General features: G+C 38.9%; 1 protein-coding gene across 2 annotated transcripts; it reads left to right on the top strand.

Annotated features, from left to right (window-relative positions):
* The first annotated feature begins 9,366 nt into the window (after window positions 1-9,366).
* On the top strand, window positions 9,367-20,899 carry LOC143134833 (uncharacterized). Of its 2 annotated transcripts, XM_076295515.1 has the most exons (4): window positions 9,367-9,475; window positions 13,375-13,488; window positions 15,779-17,268; window positions 18,124-20,899. In XM_076295515.1, exons 2-4 carry the CDS (start codon window positions 13,389-13,391, stop codon window positions 20,257-20,259), a joined length of 3,726 nt encoding a protein of 1,241 aa, XP_076151630.1. In that variant the 5' UTR covers window positions 9,367-9,475; window positions 13,375-13,388; the 3' UTR covers window positions 20,260-20,899. The 2 variants fall into 2 exon arrangements, with proteins under 2 accessions (XP_076151630.1, XP_076151629.1); XM_076295514.1 differs by having other exon boundaries at window positions 15,779-20,899.
* Window positions 20,900-25,392: the final 4,493 nt, after the last annotated feature.

Raw genomic sequence — 25,392 nt, 5'->3', positions numbered from 1 at the left:
ACTTGACTTGGACTTGAGCACTGAATGACTCGAACTTGGACTCGGGCTCGTGCATTCGCACTCGCGATGACTCGTCGAGGACTCAAGTTTTTTTTGTAATATATCATAAGGCTATAATTTTCTATATGATTTTAATATCTAAATTATTCGTAATACTAATTTTAGTTCAAGTGAATGTTAGGCTACTGCTTCGTGTCGTACATCACTAGTCACATCATGTTCACATGCAAAGCAAACTAACGTTAACTTTAACACCAAAATGCCTGGAGATATGGCCGCCGCTATTTCAATGTAGTATTGCCAGGCAATATTAGTTCTCATACATGACATGACATTACCTAAGATTACACTCAGCCTAGGCTAAACAACACACACTGCTGCTGGATAGCTGATCATCGTGACTCCTGACTGACGTGAGAAGCGAGGTTCCATTCATTCATTTTCATTTGGGGCGTGCCCTGCCGTGCTTCTGTCTGTTAATCTGCAGCAGGCTATTATCGGATGAAAGAAAAATAAACTAAAAGTTTTCCCGATCAAGATATAGCATACTTCTTAATTTTGGTGTCATAAAATATAGAAGCATAATATTAAATTGCCTAGTAGAGTGTCCATGTAGTGTCAATGTAGGCCTACATGTCTGCGCAAGTGAAACTGACAAACTGAACCTCTCGCGGGTAGACACCAACCCGGAGCAGTGAGCTGTCTGCTACAACGGCGCTCAGGGATCAATGAGGGGTTAGGTGCCTTACTCAAGGGCACTTCAGCCGTGGATGTGGGCATGGGAGAGCAGTGCTCAAACACTTCCCCCGCCCACATTTTTTCTACTGGTCGGGGATCGAACCGGCAAGCCCGAAGCTTGTCGAATTAAAAGATAACTTGGCTATCATTAAAAAGTTGCATTGCTTGCATGATAAAATGTAATCAGGTAATCCCCAACAATGTAACTGTAATCTGATTACACAATTTTTTTATTGTAATCTGGGCTGATTATAGTTACTTGATTTTTGTAATCTGATTACGTAATCCAGATTACATGTAATCCGTTACTACCCAACCCTGCATATACCCAGAACAGACTTTTTAAAATATTTGCAAGTTCGTCACATCATTGTATCGTTACATAAAAAGGGACTATTTAGACTCTATCACTGAGCTGGAACAATTTATTATTACTGCTACTTCGGTTAAGGGGAAGATATCCCACTTGTACAGAACTCTGTCTGAAAGTTCACAGAACTCTTTTTCTTCTCTGAGAACAAACTGGGAAATAGAGTTTAAAATGAATTTCAGTGAAAAAGAATGGTTAATTCTGTGCACCCAATTTACCTCACCTTTGACTACAAACATTAATGTTAAAGAAACTAATTATAAATTCCTGTATAAATACTATATAACTCCAGTGAAGCTTAATAAGTTTGATGGCACTAATTCTCCTAGGTGTAGAAAATGTGAAACTGAATTTGGAACATTTATGCATTTATTTTGGCATTGTAAAGCTGTTCACTCCTTTTGGGAGAAGATTCATAAAGCAATTCAGGATATGTGTAACTGTACTTTTGAGCTATGCCCTACGTTATATTTGTTGAATTACGATGTGGAAAATAAGTTTCCCTATACAAGAAAATGTGTGTTTATAATGCTTTCCTATTTTGCTAAAGAAATGTATACTTGTTGCCCATCGAAGAAATCACAAGTAAATGACATTCAAGACTGCAAGATTACCTATCCACTTGGTCCTTAATATTGAATTATATACATACTATAAAATTACAAACTTAGATTGAATAATGGATAACCCACAGACTGTGGTAACGTAGGATTATTATTATTATTATTATTATTATTATTATTATTATTATTATTATTATTATTTTTGTTTTGATTGTTATTGTCTTTTCTTTTTTTTCTTTTCTTTTCTTTTTTCTGTCCTGTGGATGTGTCTAGATGTGTTGTTCCTGCTGTTTTGTGTCCTGTGGATGTGTCTAGATGTGTTGTTCCTGCTGTTTTCTGTCCTGTGGATGTGTCTAGATGTGTTGTTCCTGCTGTTTTGTGTCCTGTGGATGTGTCTAGATGTGTTGTTCCTGCTGTTTTCTGTCCTGTGGATGTGTCTAGATGTGTTGTTCCTGCTGTTTTCTGTCCTGTGGATGTGTCTAGATGTGTTGTTCCTGCTGTTTTGTGTCCTGTGGATGTGTCTAGATGTGTTGTTCCTGCTGTTTTCTGTCCTGTGGATGTGTCTAGATGTGTTGTTCCTGCTGTTTTGTGTCCTGTGGATGTGTCTAGATGTGTTGTTCCTGCTGTTTTGTGTGTTGTGTGGTCGTGTTTTAGATGTGTGTGTTGTATGTGCTAAATTGTGAATATATAGTGAATAATAAGTGCTATTAGTAGGTTATGTAAGTATAAGTATATACTTTTTTGATCCCGTGAGGGAAATTTGGTCTCTACATTTAACCCAATCCGTGAATTAGTGAAACATACTCAACACACAGTGAGGTGAAGCACACACTAATCCCGGCGAAGTGAGCTGCCTGCAACAACAGCGGCGCCCAAAGGACTATTGGCTCCCAACTCCATCCATCCACAACACATATCATAAACGCTGTACAAAGCCAAATCCATTGTCAAGGATGCCACCCACCCACACCATGGTCTTTTGAGTCGACTCCCGTCTGCCAGGCGGTACAAGGAGCCTGCGCTTCCGCACCAGCATGCTCAGGTACAATAGAAGACTATTAAAATCAAATGTTTTGTATGTGTGTATCACATTTTGAAACTGTAAAAATGATTTGTAACTGTAAAAATTATCTGTACAAGTAATTGTCGATATTACAAATATACCCTACACAGATCTACGGGTACGGGTACGGAAAGTTGTAGGATAACTTTTTGTGCGTAGAATATTGATTTCTAATTGTAGAATATTTGGTAACACTTTATAATAAGGTGCCATAATAAATAGCAAATTAGTCATTACCTAACACTTTGTTAATATTTGTTAATTGTTACTAAAATATCTATTTGGCACAAGTTAATAGTTGTTTTCATAATTAATTAAATATTAGTTGTTTGCATAAAATCCGTATGTTAATTGTTTAACACAGGGGTCTTCAACCTTTTTCAGCCCAAGGACCCCTTGGCTGAGAGAGACACTGAGCATGGACCCCCCCCCCCCCAATAGGCCTGATATTTGGAACTAAGTGTCAGACACACACACATACACACACCCCTACACATGTTAACATGTACATTATCTGTAACATGGGTAATTTATAGAACGATTTGGATACTTATGGGCAACGAGACCATCCAATCAGAGTGCTAGCAATGAATCACATGACCAACCATCTGTGAGCTTCTGAAATGTTCAATAAAGATACCAGGGTCACAACAGTGAAGCGAGGGTTAAACAAAAGCTTCATATATCTTTTTACTCCGCTAAGTGTTTATGTTGAAACCCAAAATGGACATTTTACTTCATCAAATGCTTAAAAAACCAACTAACATCTATTTTTACTTGCTAGAGTTGTTAACAAGACATCGTCCCCCCCCCCCCCCAGTAAACTGTTAGCTACCATTACTCCATTGAGATTAAATGGGATTTAGCTAAATAGTGGTGGTTTTAATAACAAAGTTGCTAGTTGTCTGCTGCCCTCATAAGTTGCACTGTGTTGCCCAAAAATTGCCCGGTGGTGTATCATCAGCTATACAGTTAACAATCACAGCTTGAGTATGGATTCAATATCTCATAGCCTACCTAGTGAGAGGTCGTCTGACCCTGGTGAGTGGCATAGATTCTGGGACGTCACTTTTGGTTTTGACACTAACTAAATGGTGCATGTTCCCACGCTGATCACATGATTGCATGAAGACTCATATGTAGCCTATATGATATTTTATAAACGAATACAAATAATCTTTTCTACATTCTGTTTATGTAGCCTATAGGACGTTTTTAATTTTTCTGAAGAGGAAAGAAAATGCTTCAGATGAAATAATTTGGCGGACCCCCTGCAGTACCTCTGTGGACCCCCTAGGGGTCGCGGTCCCCTGGTTGAATATCAATGATTTAACAAATAGAAAACAATCTATTAACTAATATTGTATTAATATTTGTTAATAGTTAACTAAATGTCTTTTTGGCACTAATTAATAGTTATTTCTTACATCATTTAAATGTGGGGCCCATGGGCGGACTGGCCATCTGGCATACCGGATAGAATAGGCTATATATAGCCTATAATTTAATCATTTTGGCCAACGATCGGCCCAAAGGAAGGACAACCAGCGGCCCATTGGTTACATTTCCATATTGACACTCACAGCTCACGTCAGGCCCCACCCCACCAAAGGATTTTGTGAGCGCATCAAAAGTTAATCGAAGTTACCTACACGAAATTGCGGCGGGTGCTGGTAGTGACAATAGTGCAAAAGTAACACCAATGTAGAAGCTTCAAAAATACAATATTGCAAGTAGGCTGGCATATGTCAGCAACATGTTGAAGTTCGTTGAGTTTGAACGAGGATGTACAGTAAGCAAGCAGAGCAGAGGGACAGTGAGCAGGTGGTGGAGCCTAGTTGAGGCTACGTGATAAGAACTCAGTGGTGGAGCAGGTAGGCTATGCGTGACATGCCATGCTGACGATGATGATCATGATGACTTATTAGTTGCGATAATGTAATGATATGTTAATGATAACGTAAGGCCGTGCTGTGATTATAATAGCAAATAGCGCAACAAATAGCGCAACTTAAATGTTCTAAATGAATGATTTGTAAACCCGGACAGCAAAAGAGTGTCAAATCGATGTTAATTGTTGGTCAGATTGATCAGTTTCCGTCAGACGCCCAAAATTCAACATCGATGGCATGAGTGGTGGTTGGTCTCTCAAAGTAGAGCGTCGAAAGGGTTCTATCTGGGAAGGGTTATCATGGTAAAGATGGGCTAAAAGACTGTAGACTGACGGAAATGTAGGCATACAAAACGCAGCTGCTAGAATTCTAACAAAAACAAAAAGAAGCGAGCATATTACTCCAGTCTTAAGGTCCTTACACTGGCTTCCAGTCAGCTACAGAATTGATTTTAAAGTATTACTTCTTGTTTTTAAAGCATTTAATGGCATTGGCCCAAATTACATACACGACCTGTTCAAACAGTATCCCAAATAAACCACTCAGGTATCAAAACAAAAAACTTTTAATGGAGCCCACCACTAAAACCAAATGTGGTGAAGCAGCTTTTAGTGTGTATGCAGCTAAACTTTGGAACAGACAACCTGATGAAATTAAAGATGCTCCAACGGTTTCTGTTTTTAAAAACAGACTTAAGACAAAGCTTTTTAATGATGGATATTACTAAATTTTAAAAACATTTTTTTAATTTTTTTATTTTTATTGTTTGTTTTATCTTGAATTTGACTATTTATTTCTTATCTTTTGGATTTTATCTTCTTTTCTATCCTTTATTTGACTATTTATCTTCTACCTTTGTTTTCTACCCAGCATTTGATCTTCTATTTATATTTTATTCTTCATCTTGCTTTAACTTTTTATCTTGTTTTTCTGATAAACTGTATGATATATTGTATGAAATGCGCTATAAATAAATCTGCCTTGCCTTGCCTTGCCTTACAAAACATCAAGTCATATTCATGCACAAGCCAACTAATATACAGTAACCTATACAATAGGCTACTGGAAGACATTAAAGATAATTAGTTAATGTAGCTATAATGTTCCAAAATGTACCAGCAATGTAGTATAGCCTAAAGGAATAAAATATTTCCAGCAACAGCCCTGTTTATTTTGTGTTGTTTCAGTTGTCCTGCAGTGATTAACGTCTACAACAATAGGTAATTAGCTCTTTACACATAGGCTTCAGTAACTGTTTGGTGCTGCTGTCAGTTGAGCATTGTATAGTTTAAATGTAGCCTATTGAATAATTTGAAATGATACTTTGAATTCAAGCAGAAACTCTTCTTTAATAATTGCTTGTAGGCTATAGCCTAGGAGTGATAGCCAATGAGGCCTACATCACTTTCAGTGCTCCATGACAGTTAAAAATATATGCATATTTAAGGGTAATGCAAAGATTTTGTATTTAATTAGGTGTGCCCGACCGATTTGAGGGCCGCTTGGGCCAAATATGCCAGGCCCGATTTGAGGGCCGCTTGGGCCAAATATGCCAGGGCCGATTTTTGGTCCTGGTGGGCCCCTTGTAATAAAGTTGGTTAAGCTTAATTAATATATTAGTAATATATACACAGATTATAATATTATATCTACACAGATTAGTAATATACACAGACAGACAAAGCTAATGACATGAAGAATGTTTACACAGTAGCTTGTGTCTCACAGTCTGAAAATCCTAGTACATCCATTACATTACATTGCATTACATTACATTTGGCTGACACATTTTTAACCAAAGCGACAAACAACATGGCAAACAGTTTAAGTTTTAAAGCTTTATTAATTTTTAGTTTATTAATGTTTTCATTATGACCATGAGTTCATACACACTGAGTCTGTCTTACGTGACTAGCTGTAAACTCTGCTAGCAACTTTCCATGCATTCAGTGTAGTTTAGTTTAGTGTGCATGGAAAGTGCAATTCAGTCTAGCAGGTAATGAATGTACAGTTAGTTTAGCATTATGTTTATGCATTACACTTTATTATACTTTAGTGAGTCTCTTAGAATATTAATTAACTGTCATTCTGTGCACCTGACCATTCCATGTTGCATGTCTCCATTGCTAGTAGGGCTGACAGTGATGCTATATGAATGATGCCCATTCAACTTAGTGTACTCTTCTTATTTTGCTTGTGCAGATCCTGAAGGCTTGTTTTCTTTTAACTTTTCCTAAAGGAATAAATGTGATGAGCCAGTTTTGGTCTCAGTCCCTTCACTGTCTGACTAATAGCTATATATTACTAATTAAGCTTAACCATCTTTATTATAAGGGTCCCCCATACTGATAGTTATATATTACTAATATATTAATTAAGCTTAATCAACTTTATTGTAAGGGTCCTATGGGTAGTGGTTCATATTGGGATAGGCAGAAGCACAGCTTAATAACAATTAGTTAAACAATAATAATAATATGTCATTAACTTTTATATTAACATATAGTTTGTAAATACACATTTAACATGTCAATGATGTAAGAAATAACTGTTAATTAGTGCCAAAAAGACATTTAGTTAACTATTAACAAATATTAATACAATATTAGTTAATAGATTGTTTTCTAAACTTAAAACATACATGCAGATTTTATGTAAACAACTAATATTTAATTAATAATGAAAAAACTATTAACTTGTGGCAAATAGATATTTTAGTAACAATTAACAAATATTAACAAAGGGTTAATGGCTAGTTTGCTATTTATTATGGCACCTTATTATAAAGTGTTACCGAATATGTTTGTAATGGTAAAATATTTGTAACTGTAGGATGATTTGTAGCTGTAAAAACGATCCATACCTGTAGAAAAAAGATTTGTAAGTGTAGGGTATTTGTAATATCGACAATTAATTGTACAGATCATTTTTACAGTTACAAATAATTTTTAGTTTCAAAACGTGATACACACACGTACAAAACATTTGATTCTAATATTCTTCCATAAGGTAGGGCTTCTTTCCAGAGGCTCTAACACTGCTGAGCAAATAAAGATTTGTTCATAAAAATGACTGACATACAGTAACATTAAAAAAATCAAAATGCTCAGTCAAATTGGCAAGAAACATGATTTCCAACTTCATATTACCAAACCCGAGAAATTATTCTTGTCTGTTGGGTAGGTGTGTTTCACCTTAGTTGGGTAGGTGTGTTTTGGAAAATTGAAACTGCCCTTCTTTACAGTTACACAGACACAGTGTCTGACCTTCTTGTTCCAATCTTCCAAATCAGTACATTACTGCTCCTTACACTACAGCAGGGGTCTCAAACTCAAATGAACTGGGGGCCACTTCTGCCAAAGTCATCTGATTGGAGGGCCACGTCAGAATAATACAAAAAAGAACGGCTATTTCTGAAAATGCAATGCCCCCCCAAAAAAAAATACAGACTGCAAAAAGAAAGTGCAAGTCTTTTTTATCTCTTTTTAGACACCTGTGCCAGCAACCTTAGCTTATAAATAAAATATTTATAAAATAAATATTAATACAAATTATAAAAAACATAAAAACAGGTATGTGTGTGTTTCACACCAAACAAAAATATTTTCCTTTCATAACTTATTTAATCCTTTAGGCGCCAGGGTTAAGAAAACAACACAATTGGATTTTTATATCAAATAAATATATAAAAAACTATAAAGTTCTACTGTAAATGTAAAAATCTTTGAGTATAATCAAAAGTTTGTGGAGGGGGTAAATTTACCCATCTAATCTGCCACTGGATGGTAAGCACCTCAAATTATGCACCTTTCAGTAAATACTGGATGTTGAACATATTTGAGCAGGTTTACTTTCTTTTTTGGCATATTACCCACATAACAAATTTACAGGAAAACAGTAGTAGGCCTAAGATGCAAACCAACAATAGTAAACTATTACTATAACCACAAACCGTTATTACAGGCCTACAATAAGCCTGGTCAAATCAGTTCCAATCGCGGGTGACTTTGTACTGTAGTTCTTCAGAGCCCTATGTTTACTACCCCTGCTGTCTGTACCACGTCCATTACGGACACTATCATCACGATTAGCACTGCCACCTCCAGCTATGTTGGGCAGAGGCTAATAAGCATGGTATGCTTAGTGGACACCGTCGTATACGCAAAAGACGCACCTCCATTCACAGACGCACCGTGACTATCACTGTCAAATTGTCAGTGTCAATAGACGATCGATCATAATCTCCAAAAGGCAGATATTCTCCTTCAGAATTTGAATAGGTGAATAACATAGCCTACCCAAGACCATCACACCTGAACTTTTTTTCAACATTTGGTGTAGGCCTATATTTCTGCTTCAATTTGTGCAAATCTATGGCCTGCATCGTTTCCGCGTCATTACAAACAAATGCACGTCTTCGTGTTTCTCGTGTGTAGGCTAATACAAGTATTTCCTGAAAACTTTGTGCAGCGAGTTTGGGCTTGAATCAAAGCTCTGGATGTCTAGCAACTAGAGGAGGAGAGTATCTATCGTCTATTTTAATCAGTGCCATTGTTTGTCGCAATTAAAAGGGCCGAATTACATTATTATTTTGACATTAGGTCGCGGGCCGGAAGCGGGCCGGTAGTTTGAGACCCCTGCACAACAGCATACACTACGCTCCTTACACACTTAACTTTCAGTTTCATTTCTGCCTCTCCACTGAAATAAGTTTCATTTTCTGCTCCTCCACTAATATAAGTTTCACTCTGCTTCCCCACTGATAAAGCCGTTTTCCTCAGCTAGCTGCCATTTCACTCCACGGGACTGAAGACACACTTAGGAGGAGAGAAAGTTTCAGCTGTAACAGGTCAGTCCTGCACTGTGTTCAACTTTAGGCCTACTCGGCTGGCTATTCATGAATGAATTTGTATGTTGGGTAAATATCAGCATTACAAAAATCGATCTGCTTTAAATGTGGTAGATTTTGTTTGAATGCTATTATAATGTTTTAATGAATAAGACAAAAGAATTGGTTCATGAAAAAGACCAGAGAGTCAGAATTTGAAAGGTTGGCTTTATCAGTAGCCTAGTGTAGGCTACTCTGCTTTCAACCAGTAGGCCTAAGGCAGTGGTTCTCAAATGGGGGTACAAGTACCCCTGGGGGTACGTGAAGGCACTCCAGGGGGTATGTGAGATTTTAAAATATACATATATTTTAATAGTAGAATCCATGCAAAATACTTTAAAAACAATTATTTAATTAATATTTCAGGAAAATGTAAGTTCATAAAATGAATTTTATATTTCAGTAGGCTATTCAATTGAATTATCCTAAAAACCCAGAGTCCCCCCCATACCAGGATGGTTCGACCCAACCTGTTACATGCCATCCGCCATCACCTGTCAGTCACTGTCAAAACTGAAATGATGGAGTCGTGGTTGAAGCGTAGCGGTAATTCTTGTGAAAACTTGTGATGGCACAGTACTCTGTTTTATGTCTTTTTTTCTCAACTAAAAATGCTTTGCGCTGGTTAGGGGGTACTTGGCTGAAAAAATATTTCACAGGGGGTACATCACTGAAAAAAGGTTGAGAACCACTGGACTAGGCTACAACTGAAAATTGTGTATTTTGAATACTGACTAAACAAAGAAATAAAAAAAAAACAATGCCATTATTTAATCCATGAAGCTCAAAGAAGCTGAGGTTAGCCCCAGATTCGAAGAGTTAAATTTCGATTCCACCTTTAAAAATGGATTTTCTGCCGCCAGGTGGCAGTGTTGACCACATTATCGAGATTACACAGGCATTCGCCAGCTGAGCAGGCACTCTTCACAGAATAACCTTTTTTTTGGTGACTCCATTCTTGAATCCTTTGATAAATTATATATTTTATTAAATAAATCAGTAGCCTAGATATTGTACTTATTAGGACTTGTCATTAATTTTCTAATTTTTCGTATAAATAAAAAAAAGCACACCCTCCATGGTGCTGGGAAGGAAAAATAAACTAAGAAAAACGTAGTTACCGCACAGTCTATTTTTTTTCTTTTTCTTTTAATCCCAACGTTTTGGCCTGTCAGCCTTTGTCAAGGTTCCTAAAGTAGATACTAGCAAATCCAGTTTTAAAGCACCTGGTGTCAAACAAGAGCATTCTGGGTATCCTAGGTGTGTAATTAAGCTAGATCCAAACAATCCATTATGGTGCAAATACTTAACACATATAAAGGGAGCCTATCATTAAGACATTATCCAAAAGCAAGAGTGCTCATAAATTACAACATTTACAAAATTTACAAAACAACCAGCATACATCATATCAAACACTTCAAGTTGCATTCAGTAAAATTACTTGTCTATTGACTAATCACAAGTTACATAATAAATACACATCATTAAGTTCCATTCATTAAGTTATTTCAGTATATTATATAAATTGTGTCTTTATCTAATTCATCATAGTCAATAATTATATCAAATGTATGTTTTCCTCAGTACAAATAAATCACAAATAGTCTCACTTCCAATCAGATCCAACAATTTATGTCCACATTCAAACATGTCCGTATAAAGTTTCTTTTAAATAAGTCTATTTCTTTTAAATAAGTCTATATAATAAGTTGAGTCTATGTCCTCATTTGGGCTATTAGCACTGTGTATTGGCAAGGCCCTTACAATATGATACGCATCATGATACATGGGTCATGATACAACACATCACGCTTTATTGAGATACAATACATATTGTGTTATACAATTTGTGTGTACAATTTGCTGTGTACCACCTGCAAATATATTGTGCAAGTGGTGAAATTATATATCGAGATTTCGATATCGTAACCACAGCCCTAGACCCTATCGCTATCGTAACCACAGCCCTAGACCATATCGCTATTTAAATGATATATCGAGATTTCGATATCGTAACCACAGCCCTAGACCCTATCGCTATTTAAATGATATATCGAGATTTCGATATCGTAACCACAGCCCTAGACCCTATCGCTATCGTAACCACAGGCCTAGACCCTATCGCTATCGTAACCACAGCCCTAGACCCTATCGCTATTTAAATGATATATCGAGATTTCGATATCGTAACCACAGCCCTAGACCCTATCGCTATTTAAATGATATATCGAGATTTCGATATCGTAACCACAGCCCTAGACCCTATCGCTATCGTAACCACAGCCCTAGACCCTATCGATATCGTAACCACAGCCCTAGACCCTATCGCTATCGTAACCACAGCCCTAGACCCTATCGCTATTTAAATGGTATATCGAGATTTCGATATCGTAACCACAGCCCTAGACCCTATCGATATTTAAAAGTCCTTATTCATGTTTTTCTGCTATTTTTCAGCTCTGAAATTGGTCCCTGTCGCTCAAAATCAATTTTCCATTGGAAATTACACCACATATAGATAGATACTAGAAACCCTTCCATTTCCATTTAAATGTCATTTCATAGGTTTTTTTTTGCCATTTTTCAATACTCAAAATGCCCCCCTTTCACTCAAAATCCATTTGCCATGGGAAATTACACCACATATCTCTACTAGAGACCCTCTTCTTTCCAATGACATCCCATGAAAGAATCTCTTGCAGAAAATGTGGCAGAATATTATTTTTTTTCAAAGATTTTTGCCACAATGGATGACTCAAAATGCCCCCTGTGGTCATCTACTTGTCATTGAACATGACACCTGAGTGCAAAGAGGTCCTAACAAGTCCTGTATCTGTACAGTAGGAAGAAAATTCCATGGCATCCTGGTCCGTATCGTCAAATTAGCAGGCGTGTTTGATTTTGCAGCCTGTACAGATCTGGCTGAATCTTTCAATACAGTCATTACATTTAGCTAGATCTGTGCAGCGCTGATTCGATCGAACGGGCCCGCTGATTCCAGTAAACATTGCTTTACTAAAACGTGTGTGTGACGAGCAGAGTATAGCCTACATTCAACTGCACTTGCCTGATATTTGAACTCATTCAAATTGAAATTAATTTCACTGTGATCTCACAGGCTACGAGAAAACAGTTTTACATTAGTTACACTATAACACTGGTGACCCTGTCCATGTTTTGCTGATTTCTCACTGTTTTTTTTTTATTATTATTTTTTGCCATTTGGAAAAGATTCAGATTTTTGGATTTCTTGATATCAACTTGGTATCATGGTTTTTCGTAAATATACACGGCACTTTAAAAATAGCCAACTGGCGTCTTATCTGCACACATTTTGAGCTATCAGCGTGTATGTCAACGCCACGTAAACATTCACACCACTTATTTTCTCACTTCCGAGTGTATGCCAAGTATATGGCGCCCTCTAGGGTTAGGTTTAGGGTTATGGTTAGGTTATGACGTTGATAAACACGCCAAAATGCTATTATGCGTTAGATAACACGCTAGTGGCCATTGGCGTGTCATACGCAGTTCATGATATCAGTCTGGATCTTCTGAGTATTGGACTGTTTTTATGAACTGTGATCCTACCCTGCTTTTCAGATTCCTTTGTCATTAAAGTCTCTTTTTATATCAATTCCTGTGTCTGCTATTGGGTCCAATCCTCGGACTGTGACGGTATGGTAATCATGGGAGGGGTGAGGCTCTCATATCTGCATTTGGTTACTGAGCCAATGCCTCTAACACAATGAGATAGTCCACAATATGGCACAAGGCATTTGACGAGTGTGTTAACGTCTTGTGTTCCCACTCAGAGAACTGAGGTTATATACATAATCATATGTTTCGTTTTCCAGCTGAAATCAACACCATGGCCTCATGTGGAGATGATACCATAGAGACAGCAGCCCTGGGAAGACCATTCCAGCTCGGGATGCTGTACGACTGCCGAAAAGATGCGCTTATTCCAGGTAGGACCTCATGGATGCAGAGATGCCAACCCTCATGCATTTGATTGGTGTAAGAGTGCGTGGAGCCAATCAAAATGAATGAATCTCACTTTCAATGTGTGAGAGTTGGCAGCTCTGTGGATGTGTTGACTAAACTAGTTAATATGGTAACGACCTGTATGTTATTGATGTGTGCATTGTGTGTTCTTTGTGTGTGCCTATTAACTTGCTCCACCAATAGCTGCAGCGCATGAATTGTTGTGTCTGTCATTGGCTGCGGGGAGGCTGGCAGAGCAGCTGGGGGCAGGGGCGCCGGGTTATCAGAATTGTTACATTAAAGGAGAAGTTCGGTGTGATATTGACCTAATATAAAGTGTGTTGAAACATGATATCAAGTGTGAACTCATAGCTCATCTCGGCTTGTCCCCTGCACTCCGAAATCTGGCGCTAGTTAGCCAATGCTTCCAACAGGTTTTCAAAGTAGGTGCCTCAGGCATCGGCCTAGGCATGCAAATAAATCACTGTTTTACACCATTTAGGAGGCTCAAAGTAGCTCCACACTTAATTGGTAGACTTCCGAGGGCCCTGACATTTGAAACGAGACATTGAGAACTTTGAAAAAGCACTGGTAGTTTATTTACAAGACGATTTATACAGACAGTACCTTCAGGAAGTTTACCGTTCGCCGCCATCTTGAATTTAGTCACGATAAGTCGAGCGACGAGTACGAATGAACAGGTTTGATAAGGGATCAGATTCCAAAAATAATTCTGTGGAAATGCATGTATTCCAGTTGCTTCCAGTAGCAGCAGGTCAATATCACACCAGAATTCTCCTTTATGTTATCGATTACGTTGTTTATGAGTGCATGAAAAACAGCAGCAGTTTTACGGCGTGGTCTGTAGCCACTGAATAACAGCCTGGTATGTTCTGCAATAAACCTGCTATTAAGTTCAATCTTCTTTCTATGCGTCTGATGCATGGGCGGAAGTGTTACAATATTAACAGAAATTAAGCAACAGATAAACATAGACATTGTTTAAAACATACCTGTCAACATTGAGCTTTTGAAAATAAGGGATACTTTGTGTGGGTTTGTAACGCAACATGCTAACAGCAAGAATGCAGCCTAAAAAAACGCTGCACTAGCTAAAAGACTTACATGTTGCCGTCAAAACGTGTTCTCACAACAACCAAACCATTATGAAAAGGAAAGCAATCCAGGCACTCTAGGAAAGGTGACGGAGGAAGGTATATTTAAAAAGCCTTTATTTGTTACTTGCTAATCCATAGGAAAAAACGGCAACATGTTTCGACCACACTTGGTCTTCATCAGGGCATGTACAAGTGAATGATGACTTAGACCTCACCTATATAGGGACAAAAGGTCATATGACCAGAAAAGACGTAGACACTCTACAAAAGGTGACCATCTGCACATCAACACAGTAGAAAGGAAAAAAAAATAAAAAAAATAATGTATAATAAAAATACAGTGACATTCACATCAGTACATCACTATAAAAAACAGGTGAAATTGATGTCTTCATTTAGACCTTGATATTCCATGGCATTCAGGCGATGTATCCAGAAAGACTCTCGTTGGTTCAACCTCTGTAACCTATTGCCACCCCTCACCATAGGTCTGACATGCTCAATGCACCGTATAGTTAACAAGGAGTCCTTCTTATTATGGTACTCGTTAAAGTGTCTAGCCATGGGTTAATCTTTATTCACCACTCTGATGGCATATTTGTGTTCGGCAAGACGGTCCCTTAACCGTCTTTTTGTGCAGCCGACATAAAAGAAACCCTCCTCACAAGGACATGCCAAACAGTAGATTACAAATTACAGTTACAGTTACAATTACAGTTGTGTTACAATTAATAAAATCCCTCAGTTCATATGTATTGTTGGTTATTGCGTCCAGAAAACATTTGGATTGGTTAACATTGGCACAATGGGGGCAATGCCTACATTTAAAAGTACCTACAGGTTTTCTAAGCCAAGAGTCTTTTAGCTCAGGTGGGAGGTATGAGCACATCAATTTATCCCTAAGAGTAGGCACACGTCAGAACGATACCACTGGAGGTTTAGGAAACACTTGGCTATCACTCTCAATGATCGACCAGTTTTTCCTTACGATGTTTTTAATTTTTGCCGCATGTCTACTGTACTGTAACCAAACCATTATCTTAATTAGTCTAATATCACGCTAAAGTCGCACATGAATCTTCAAGCAAGCAAAATTATGCTTTGAAGTATATAAAGTGTTTATTGACTTTTCATTGTTTAACTAATTTCTCAACAGGTATAACCTTGTGGGATCAAGAAGAACTACAGAAGAATACAAGTGTGCAGCAACAAATTAAAACGGAATTTGATGTCATAACATCAGATACAATAGAGGAGAAGTCAAATTCATTAAAGATCTCCGGCTCTCTGAAACTAAGTCTCTTGGGAGGTCTGGTGGATGTGGGAGGATCAGCTAAATATTTCCAAGACACAAAGAAATCTCACAAACAAGCACGTGTGATTCTTCAGTACAAAACAACAACACAATTTGAAACATTAACAATGTCTCACCTGGCTCGTGGACAAGTGTCTCATCCTAACGTGTTTGAAGATGACACTGCCACTCATGTCGTCACAGCCATCTTGTACGGAGCTGGTGCCTACTTTGTGTTTGACAGAGAATCATCATCAGAGGATAAGAAGGAACAAGTGGAGGGGGAGGTTAACATCACATTCAATAAACTGAAAAACCTCACAGTAGATGCTGATGCCTCTTTCAACATGGATGAAAGAGAGAAATCAGCAGTTGACAAATTTAGCTGCACATTTCACAGAGATTTTAAGTTACCCACCAACCCAACGTCCTTCAGTGATGCTGTGAGAGTTTACAGAGACCTTCCTAACATGCTGGGAGAGAATGGAGAACATGCTGTTCCACTCAGGGTGTGGCTGTACCCTCTCTGGAAGTTGGATTCAAGAGCTGCAAGACTGGTAAGAGACATCAGCAATGACCTGATCAGATATTCTTCAGACACCATAGAGAGTTTTACCAAGACAGAGATGAGATGCAGAGACATACTGAAAGACACTGCAGCTGCAGCGTTTCCCACATTGGCAAAGAATGTTGAGAATTACATGCAGATGTGCCATCAGTACAAGCTGGACTTCATGCAGAAGCTCGGGTCAGTGCTTCCTTCGATCCGAGGGGGTGGGAAAGAGGGGAGTGCCCTATTAGACATTCTGAAGGCGCATGAGAATTCTCCATTCAACAGCAAAGACCTGGATCACTGGCTTACAAACAAGGAGAAGGAATCAGAAACACTGAAATCCTTCCTCAAGCAACTGAAGAAACTGGATGTGCAAATGTATGTGGATTTGGATGACCTCTTGAATGATGTAAATGTCAAAAATCTTGTGAGCTTTTCATTTACCTCTCTAGATGAGCCTGATCATTTCCTGTTGAAACTGTCAAATGACCTCAAGCCATTGGGAATGTTGAAAACGTCTGTAGAATCATCAGATCTACAGGGTAGAAACAATGATTGGCTGTCCAGTGATATTAGACAAAAAATGAGGGGACAGTTGAAACTGTTTGAAGAGCTGAAGAGGATGAGCACCAGTGATGACAACAAATTCATAGTTGTTTCAAAATACGATGAGAGTCATCCTGGCGCATGTATTTTCATATATGAAGATGGAAATGATGATGCAATCCGCTTTGTTCCTCCATCAAAACCTGCCACTCCAACCACTACTGGTGTTTCATATGACAGTGTAACAGTTCAGGTGTCTGACCCAGACTCTGTAGAGTACCGAGTAGAATACAGAGAGAAACAGAATCAGGAGACTGAATGGAAATCCCACCCAGTGCAGAGGAACCAAGAGGCAGTAACTCTATCAGGACAGAAGCCAGAGACTGAGTATGAGATCAGAACCACAGCTGTTGGCAAACTCGGCTACGCTGTCAGCAGTGACGTCTGCAGAGCTGTAACCCTCAAAGTAGTCCGCCCACCAAATCAGCTAAAAGTCTCTAAAGTGAAGACAAATTGTATCTCCCTAACATGGAGCATCCCATCTGACCAAACATGTGAATCCTTAAAAGAGTATGTCATTGAATACAGAACAAAACAGGAGACCAAATGGAAAACCCACCCAGTGCAGAAGAACCAAAAGGCAGTGACTCTATCAGGACTGAAGCCAGAGACTGAGTATGAGATCAAAGCCACAGCTGTGAGTAAATTCAGGTACACTGTCAGCAGTGAGGTATGCATAGCTGTAACCCAAACAACAGTGTGCCCACCAAATCAGCTAAAAGTCTCTAAAGTGAAGACAAATTGTATCTCCCTAACATGGAGCATCCCATCTGACCAAACATGTGACTTTGTAAAAGAGTATATCATTGAATACAGAACAAAACAGGAGACTGAATGGAAATCCCACCCAGTGCAGAAGAACCAAAAGGCAGTAACTCTATCAGGACTGGAGCCAGAGACTGAGTATGAGATCAGAGCCACAGCTGTGGGCAAACTCAGCTATGCTGTCAGCAGTGATGTCTGCAGAGCTGTGACTCTAGCAGCAGTTCCATCAAAACCTGCCACTCCAAAGACCCCTGGTGTTTCACATGACAGCATAATAGTTCAGGTGTCTGACCCAGACTCTGCCACTGTAGAGTACCGAGTAGAATACAGAGAGAAACAGAATCAGGAGACTGAATGGAAATCCCACCCAGTGCAGAGGAACCAAGAGGCAGTAACTCTATCAGGACTGAAGCCAGAGACTGAGTATGAGATCAGAACCACAGCTGTGGGCAAACTCGGCTACGCTGTCAGCAGTGACGTCTGCAGAGCTGTAACTCTCATAGCAGTTGGTCCACCAACTGAGGTAAAAGTGACTGAAGTGAAAGTAACCTCTATCACCCTGACATGGAGCTCCCCATCTGTTCAACACTGTGAATCAGTAAAGCAATACATCATTGAGTTCAGGGAGGAGAGCAGCAATCAGTGGCAGACCAAACATACCAGGAAGGAGAAGTACTTTTACACCCTGAAAAACCTTAAAGGGAACACAACCTACTCCATCAGGATGTGCACAGATGCTGGTGTTGGAGTAAGTGAACCTGGTGAAGAATTACAGATTAAAACTAAGAAAGGACCACTGGATAGAACAAAGTTCGCTCCCCTGCCAGGTAATCCATCAGTCTACCTATATAAACCAACCGGAGGTGGCAATCTCAACAAAAAGGTTTTTGGAAGTGCACCAGTCAAAAACCTATCAAACAAAACCATAATGGTTGTTGGTGCTACTGGATCTGGCAAGACCACCCTCATCAACGGTATGATCAACTACATACTTGGGGTCGAGTGGGAGGACAACCATAGGTTTAAACTGATAAATGAAGAAACCAGCAAAACACAGGCATGCAGTCAGACTTCAAACGTGACAGCCTATCAGATTCACCACACAGATGAATTCCAAGTTCCATATTCTCTCACCATCATCGACACTCCAGGGTTTGGGGACACCAGAGGAATCAAACAAGACAAAGAAATCACAGAAAAAATAAGAAACTTTTTCTCAGTCAAGGGTGGAATTGATAGCATTGATGCAGTGTGTTTTGTAGTGCAGTCTGCATTGGCTCGTCTAACACACACACAGAAGTACATCTTTGATGCCATCCTCTCCATTTTTGGGAAGGACATCGCCAGCAACATCATTGCTCTGGTCACCTTTGCTGATGGCAAATCACCCCCAGTACTGGAGGCAATCAAAGCTGCTGACATCCCATGTGCTACTAACCCAGATGGCTCCCTTCTTCATTTCAAATTCAACAACTCTGTGCTTTTTGCAAAAAATACAGAAGCCAGCAGTGATGAGGACAACTTTGATTACATGTTCTGGAAAATGGGCAAAGTCAGCATGAACAAATTCTTCACTCATCTAGCCAGCATGCAACCCCAGAGTCTGACCCTGACAAAAGAAGTTCTCCAGGAGCGCAGAGAGCTTGAGGCGACTGTTGAGGGGTTGCAGCCTATGATACGAAAAGGTTTGTCCAAACTGGAGGAAATAAACACCACAAAAGCTGCACTGCAAAACCACGAGACCCACATGAAGGCGAATGAGGACTTTGAATTTGAAGTAGAGGTAGAACATTCTAAGAAGATTGATATTCCATCAGGAAAATTCATCACCAACTGCCATGGGTGCAACTATACGTGCCACTATCCTTGTTATATACCAAAAGATGAGGACAAAAGTGGGTGTTCTGCCATGGAAAATGGAAGCTGCAAAGTGTGTCCAGGAAAATGCCATTGGACTAAGCATTTCAACATGACCTACCGATGGGACACAACACGTGTGACAGAGAAGCGGACGTATCAGGAACTGAAGAGTAAATATGAGACGGCACTGGGAGAGAAGATGAGCATGGAGAAAATAGTTAAACAGCTGGAAGTAGAATATGAGCAGGTGCAGGGGAAAGTTGTTCAAATTATGGACACTGTAACTAAATGCCTGAGACGCCTGTCAGAGATTGCCCTTCGTCCAGATCCTTTGTCTACTCCAGATTACATTGATCTCCTGATACTGTCAGAGGAGCGGGAGGCCAAACCTGGATTTAAGGAGCGCATTAAAGAGTTACAGGAAGTAAGACAAGGTGCAGTTCTCCTGCAGAAGGTGGCACAGAGAGTAGATCTAACTGCAAAAGAGAAGTCAAAATGGCAGAAGATTAAGTCAAATGTCAAGGGGCTTTTCACTGATTTTTTGTCACACTTTGAATGATATGTCTTCTGACCAGCAGAATGTGACATTTAATATACAGATTTAATCTTTGTGTTTTTGCAGTATATATTCAGTAGTTGCAGTCTATATGTACAATCCTGTTAACCTTGCACCCCTGAAGGTCTGCAACCCATAATGAAACGGTCCATGAAATAATTAACTAGAAATGATAAAACTGTGCTGTATCGTTAAAAAAGGCATAGATCATTTACACCAATACAAATAGCTTAGTGTGTGTCCATTACTCCCACCCACGTTATCTTTGTCCAGTAGAAACCCTGATATGATATGACGGGGACACATCATGTCTAAGGGTCTGAACTTTTCTTGCTGATTCTTTTTATCTAGCTAACAAGCACCGATAAATAGTCTGTTAACATTCTCAAGAGATGCTGAGTGTCAGGTGAAAGAAAGCTGTCTGGGTGATGTTTGTGATGTAAGCCAAAGGAGACAGAGAGTTCATAAAAAAGGGTCTGAAATATTTAGATGATTTAAAAAAAAAATGGCATCTAAGAGTATAAATGCTAATAGGTTGATCTGTCATGATTATTTGGGGGTCCTTGCTGTTATACTGTACATATGGGTTTATGTAATACATCTTTTTAGTCAACTTTACCAATAAATTGTGGAGGGTCCTGTACTTATGATCGTTTCTTGTTGGTGTGTGTGTGTGTGTGTGTATGTGTGTGCATGTGTGAGAGAGTGATTGATTGATTGTTTTAATAAGAAACTTCTGTTCTACCATAATGTTAAGAATTTCAAGCAATCAAATCAATGAAAAACGAATTGTCTTTGTACGTTATCTGTGAAAAGAATAAACACCATAAAGCAAAACAATAAAGCCACAGGGCTTGTTTCCACTGTGGTACTTGAAAAATGTGAGCTTGGTAGTGTGTTCAAACCATTGTTTGCGGGTGTAAGCATGTGTTTTTAAGTGTATGTATTGCACGTATGTGCATATGAGTGATATGCAAAATACAGAATACAGTCATTCATACAGTCCAAGCATCACACACACAGTACATACATACAACATAAAACAAGAGTAGAAAGTACACAGCTACTGCTCAGCCAGCTCTTCAGGGATGATTTACAATTCCCAATAGTGCCAATTTGTTATGACTCTTGTATTTAGCAGATGCTTTTGTCCAAAGCGACTTACAGAATATGGACCTTACAATAGTAACAGTAAACAATTTTTGAATGTTGGTCAGCCAACACATTAAGCAAAACTGTAATAATAACAATAATGCAAAGTAGTAATAAGAACAATAATATCAATAAATATCAATAATGAAACTCAACAAATACCATAAATATACAAACTATAAGTCTAAGAATTAATTAAGTGCAAGCTGACAGATAAGTCTTTAGACCCCTCTTGAAAGATCCAAAACTATCGCAGGAATGCAGAACACTAGAGGCAACCTATTGCACCAACTAGGAATCACTGAGGGAAAGTCTTGAATTTGACCTCCATAGTGTTTATGGCCGGTTGACATAACAGACCCTCATCAGAGGACTGCAGTGGGCGATTGGGAATCAGAGCTGGATTGTAAGGGGGGAAAGAGAGCAGGGCACAAACATGCTCCTCACGGATGATGAGACTTGCGTTGCCCGCTTACAGGTTTGTGCGTGTATGAACAAAAGACAGGCTGGTGAAGCAATGGTACTGTTACGAGAAACCACGATTAATCTGACTCCATATAATTAAGAACTCGACCTTGAATAATTACCAAGTAGGCTAGTTTATCAACTATAGCTGAACATTGGCATACAAGAATAGAGATATGTAATTGGTGGGAGAATTAACAATTTATTTAACCAGTAAGCTTAAAAGATAGATGTGACCAATACCACTTGCGCCATTTAAAATTTCAGCCACAGCCAGGCAATAATTTTGTAAGCCAAATTAAGCTGCCATCTGATAAATTTAGGCTGAGCCAGCTAGAATTATTTCCATCAAATAATAATTCTATCACATAAAGACATACACACACGAAAAATAAACAATAAACTAGATATATTTTCACACTGGATTCACCACAGCACACACTGTAGCCTATAAGGCAAAATGTGACTGTCCTGTATGTAAGATATGCAGGCTCTGAGGCAGTTAAAGAGTCTGTGGCACAACGGTCACATACACTTCAGAGAGAAACAGACAGCGCTCTCTGTGACAGAACTGTGGTGACGGTCATAAGATATCTCAATACTCTCAAGTGAATATAGTAAGGCACAAAAAGTAAATTCTAGTGCCCCGTTGGCTCTGCTGAATAATCCTGAACCTAAAGAGTTGACCCATGACTTAAATACAGTATAAGGACACATAATAGAAGCATAAATAAGACATATAAGGAAATTAACTAGGCTACGTACAGTATGAATATAAATATATTTGTCTATCTCTGTCTGTATACACACAGTACATATACTGTAGGATATATAAACCATGATGTTTGCACTGTCTATTATTAACCTACAGAGGGCAGTGTGTGTGCATCTCTCTATGTCCAGTTGTGAGGACTGATGTGCTTGTGAGTGGGTGGTTGCCAGGGAAATCTCCACCTGCCCTGCCCTACTCGCCCCTCTGTCATGACAAAGCCTTATATCAAACTTATATTTTGATATTAATGATTTTAAACATTTCACTGATGCTCGCATCATCTAAGGTTTTACATGAGCTAGCACTTCCCTCACAGAGTCCGTTAAAGCTGAAAGACAGTAGCAGTAGACTCACCCGAGCAACCACCTGAGGGGAGTGTGTAGTGCAGTACAGGGAGTGTCCACCAGAGGGGAGTGTGTAGTGTAGTACAGGGAGTGTCCACCAGAGAGTGTGTAGTGCAGTACAGAGAGTGTCCACCAGAGGGGAGTGTGTAGTGCAGTACAGACACAGCAAGTATTTGCAAACAGCCTTTTAAAACAGAGACAACAACTAGCACCAACCAACCCCAACTGGAATACTTAATACCTAATGAGTTAAGACATATCCTATCATCCCACACACTTGCATACACCTACCTACACATGTATGCAATTACTGTAATGGGCTTTTCATAGGCCTTCCTGAAAGACTATCAAACAGCTTCAGGTAGTAGTAGCAGTAGCTAGAGTTCTCAAGAAAACTAAAATAATTCAACACATTATTCCAATTCTTAAAAATTCATAATTCATAAAAATTCATAAAAAAACTGGTTTAAAGGTTTAAAAACTGTTTTAAATCTAGACTCAAGACCAAACTGTTATCAGATACCTTCAGCTAACTGATCAAATACACTTCATGCTATCATTGAATTCTGCATGTCTTTTAATTATTCTACCTTGTGTCTTTAAAGTTTTCATTTTACTTTACTTTTGAAACTATTCTTTAAAGGTGCTCTGCAAAGGGGCCTATATGCTGAGTCAAAAACGACTTGAAGATGTGTAGCTGTTGTAAATAAATTAATTCTGGGGCTAATAAACAGTGTGAACCACATTTTTTTTCTTATGTCTAATACAATTGTCTACCACCTGGAGATCACCTTTGGATGTGCGCATCACCTTGTTTTTATCTAAATTTCAACTCATTTCATTACATTTGTTATATGTATATTTAGGTTTATTATATATTTTTTTCAATAAAACACACTTGTTTACAAAAATATTTATTTTTGTTATTGAAAAAAGAGCAAGGAGTAAGTGGCATGGTTATTGGGTGGCATTCTCTTGTGGGTTTTCTGGAATCAGGTTTCCTCGTGCTACTTGCACCCTCACAAGCTCGGATGTGGGCGGTGGCTGAACCGGGGCAAGCAGGCCGAGCCGTCTTGGGTCATCAGCCCTCATTGTCACTGTTCGGGGCAGGCCAGTTCCACTTTTAATCCTACGGGACAGGATGGCTGTCTGTATCTCAGAGATGTAGGTGTACTGTTTTTTTTCCTTCACTGTACTGACACTCCAGTTCTTGGACTTCTTGTTGTATGACCGTTTGTACCTGGTGACAGAGGATGAGAGATTCATTATTTAGCCCAATGCTTATAAACAAAAATAAAAGTTCTCTTTACGGTAGTTTAATAAAATTGTAACAACTTACATCTTGTGCCCTTCCCGATTGCGTGCTGCCTGACGTCTGTTGTGTTTGTTGTAGTCAATAGCTGTAAGAAGGGTTTGTGTCCTGTGGGGTTTGGTGGAAAATAGATAAGAATAACACTGTTAGCAGACAAAACAGCAAAGCTTTACAATACTGACATTCACATAGTAAAGCAAAGGGAAATAGTGGGGGGTGGGGTTTGCAGTTGGCCAGGTCTGGGTTCAGCAACATAATGTGCTCTTTGGGGTGTGGTGGCTGATGGTCTGACTCTCCCATCATCATTATAAGTGTATTGATGGCGGAAGAGTCAGACCACTGGGTAACACATCAAAGATTCTCAATGTGGTTCTGATTTGTGAGCAAATTATGTTTTATGACCAAAACAGACACAATCTCAGAATAGGCATGGTCATCATTGAATAAAATTTCAATAGCTGGAACAACCTCACTCAGTACATTCAGGTACTCACCTAATTCTTTGAGCACATGATGCTGAACCTACACCTGACCAACTGCATCAAACTCCTAATTCTTTGCTTAGTAAAATCAGGTGGTGACATCAAAATCATGTGGTGCATTTAAAAATAAGGCTAATGAAAATGCTCACCTGAAGTTAAGGAACTTCTTCACCAGGTTTAAAAACCTCTTTTCCATCACGACTGCAATCAGTGCCTTGTGACATGCAGAACCTGTAATTACAACGGATAACACATAGTAAGTAAAATGGCTGCATCCATACAGGGGCAGAATCTGTAATCACAACACATCACACATGGAGAGTGAAATTGCTGCATCCATACAGAGGAATCAATTCTGCATTATATTGTTGTTTTTTAATTACCTGGTATGATCCAGGGCTTATCTACACTGTCTTCGTCCAGGGGCTCATGATCACAATAGCCGGTGGCCCAAACATGTTCATTACGAACGTGGTGTAGCACACCAACCCACATCAGCTACACAAAAATGAAACATGAAAAACCAGAGGTTCAAATAATATTGGACACCAGTTTATTAGAAAGATTAGAAAGAAATACTAAGCAAGTTTATGCCATTTTCACATATTT

The sequence above is a fragment of the Alosa pseudoharengus genome, unplaced genomic scaffold (assembly GCF_046254945.1).
Source record: "Alosa pseudoharengus isolate Yale_2024_CS ecotype anadromous, Long Island Sound unplaced genomic scaffold, YU_APseudo_1.1 YU_APseudo_1.1_scf_2, whole genome shotgun sequence".
Taxonomy (NCBI): Eukaryota; Metazoa; Chordata; class Actinopteri; order Clupeiformes; family Clupeidae; genus Alosa; species Alosa pseudoharengus.
This window is presented reverse-complemented; position numbering and strand designations above follow the sequence as displayed.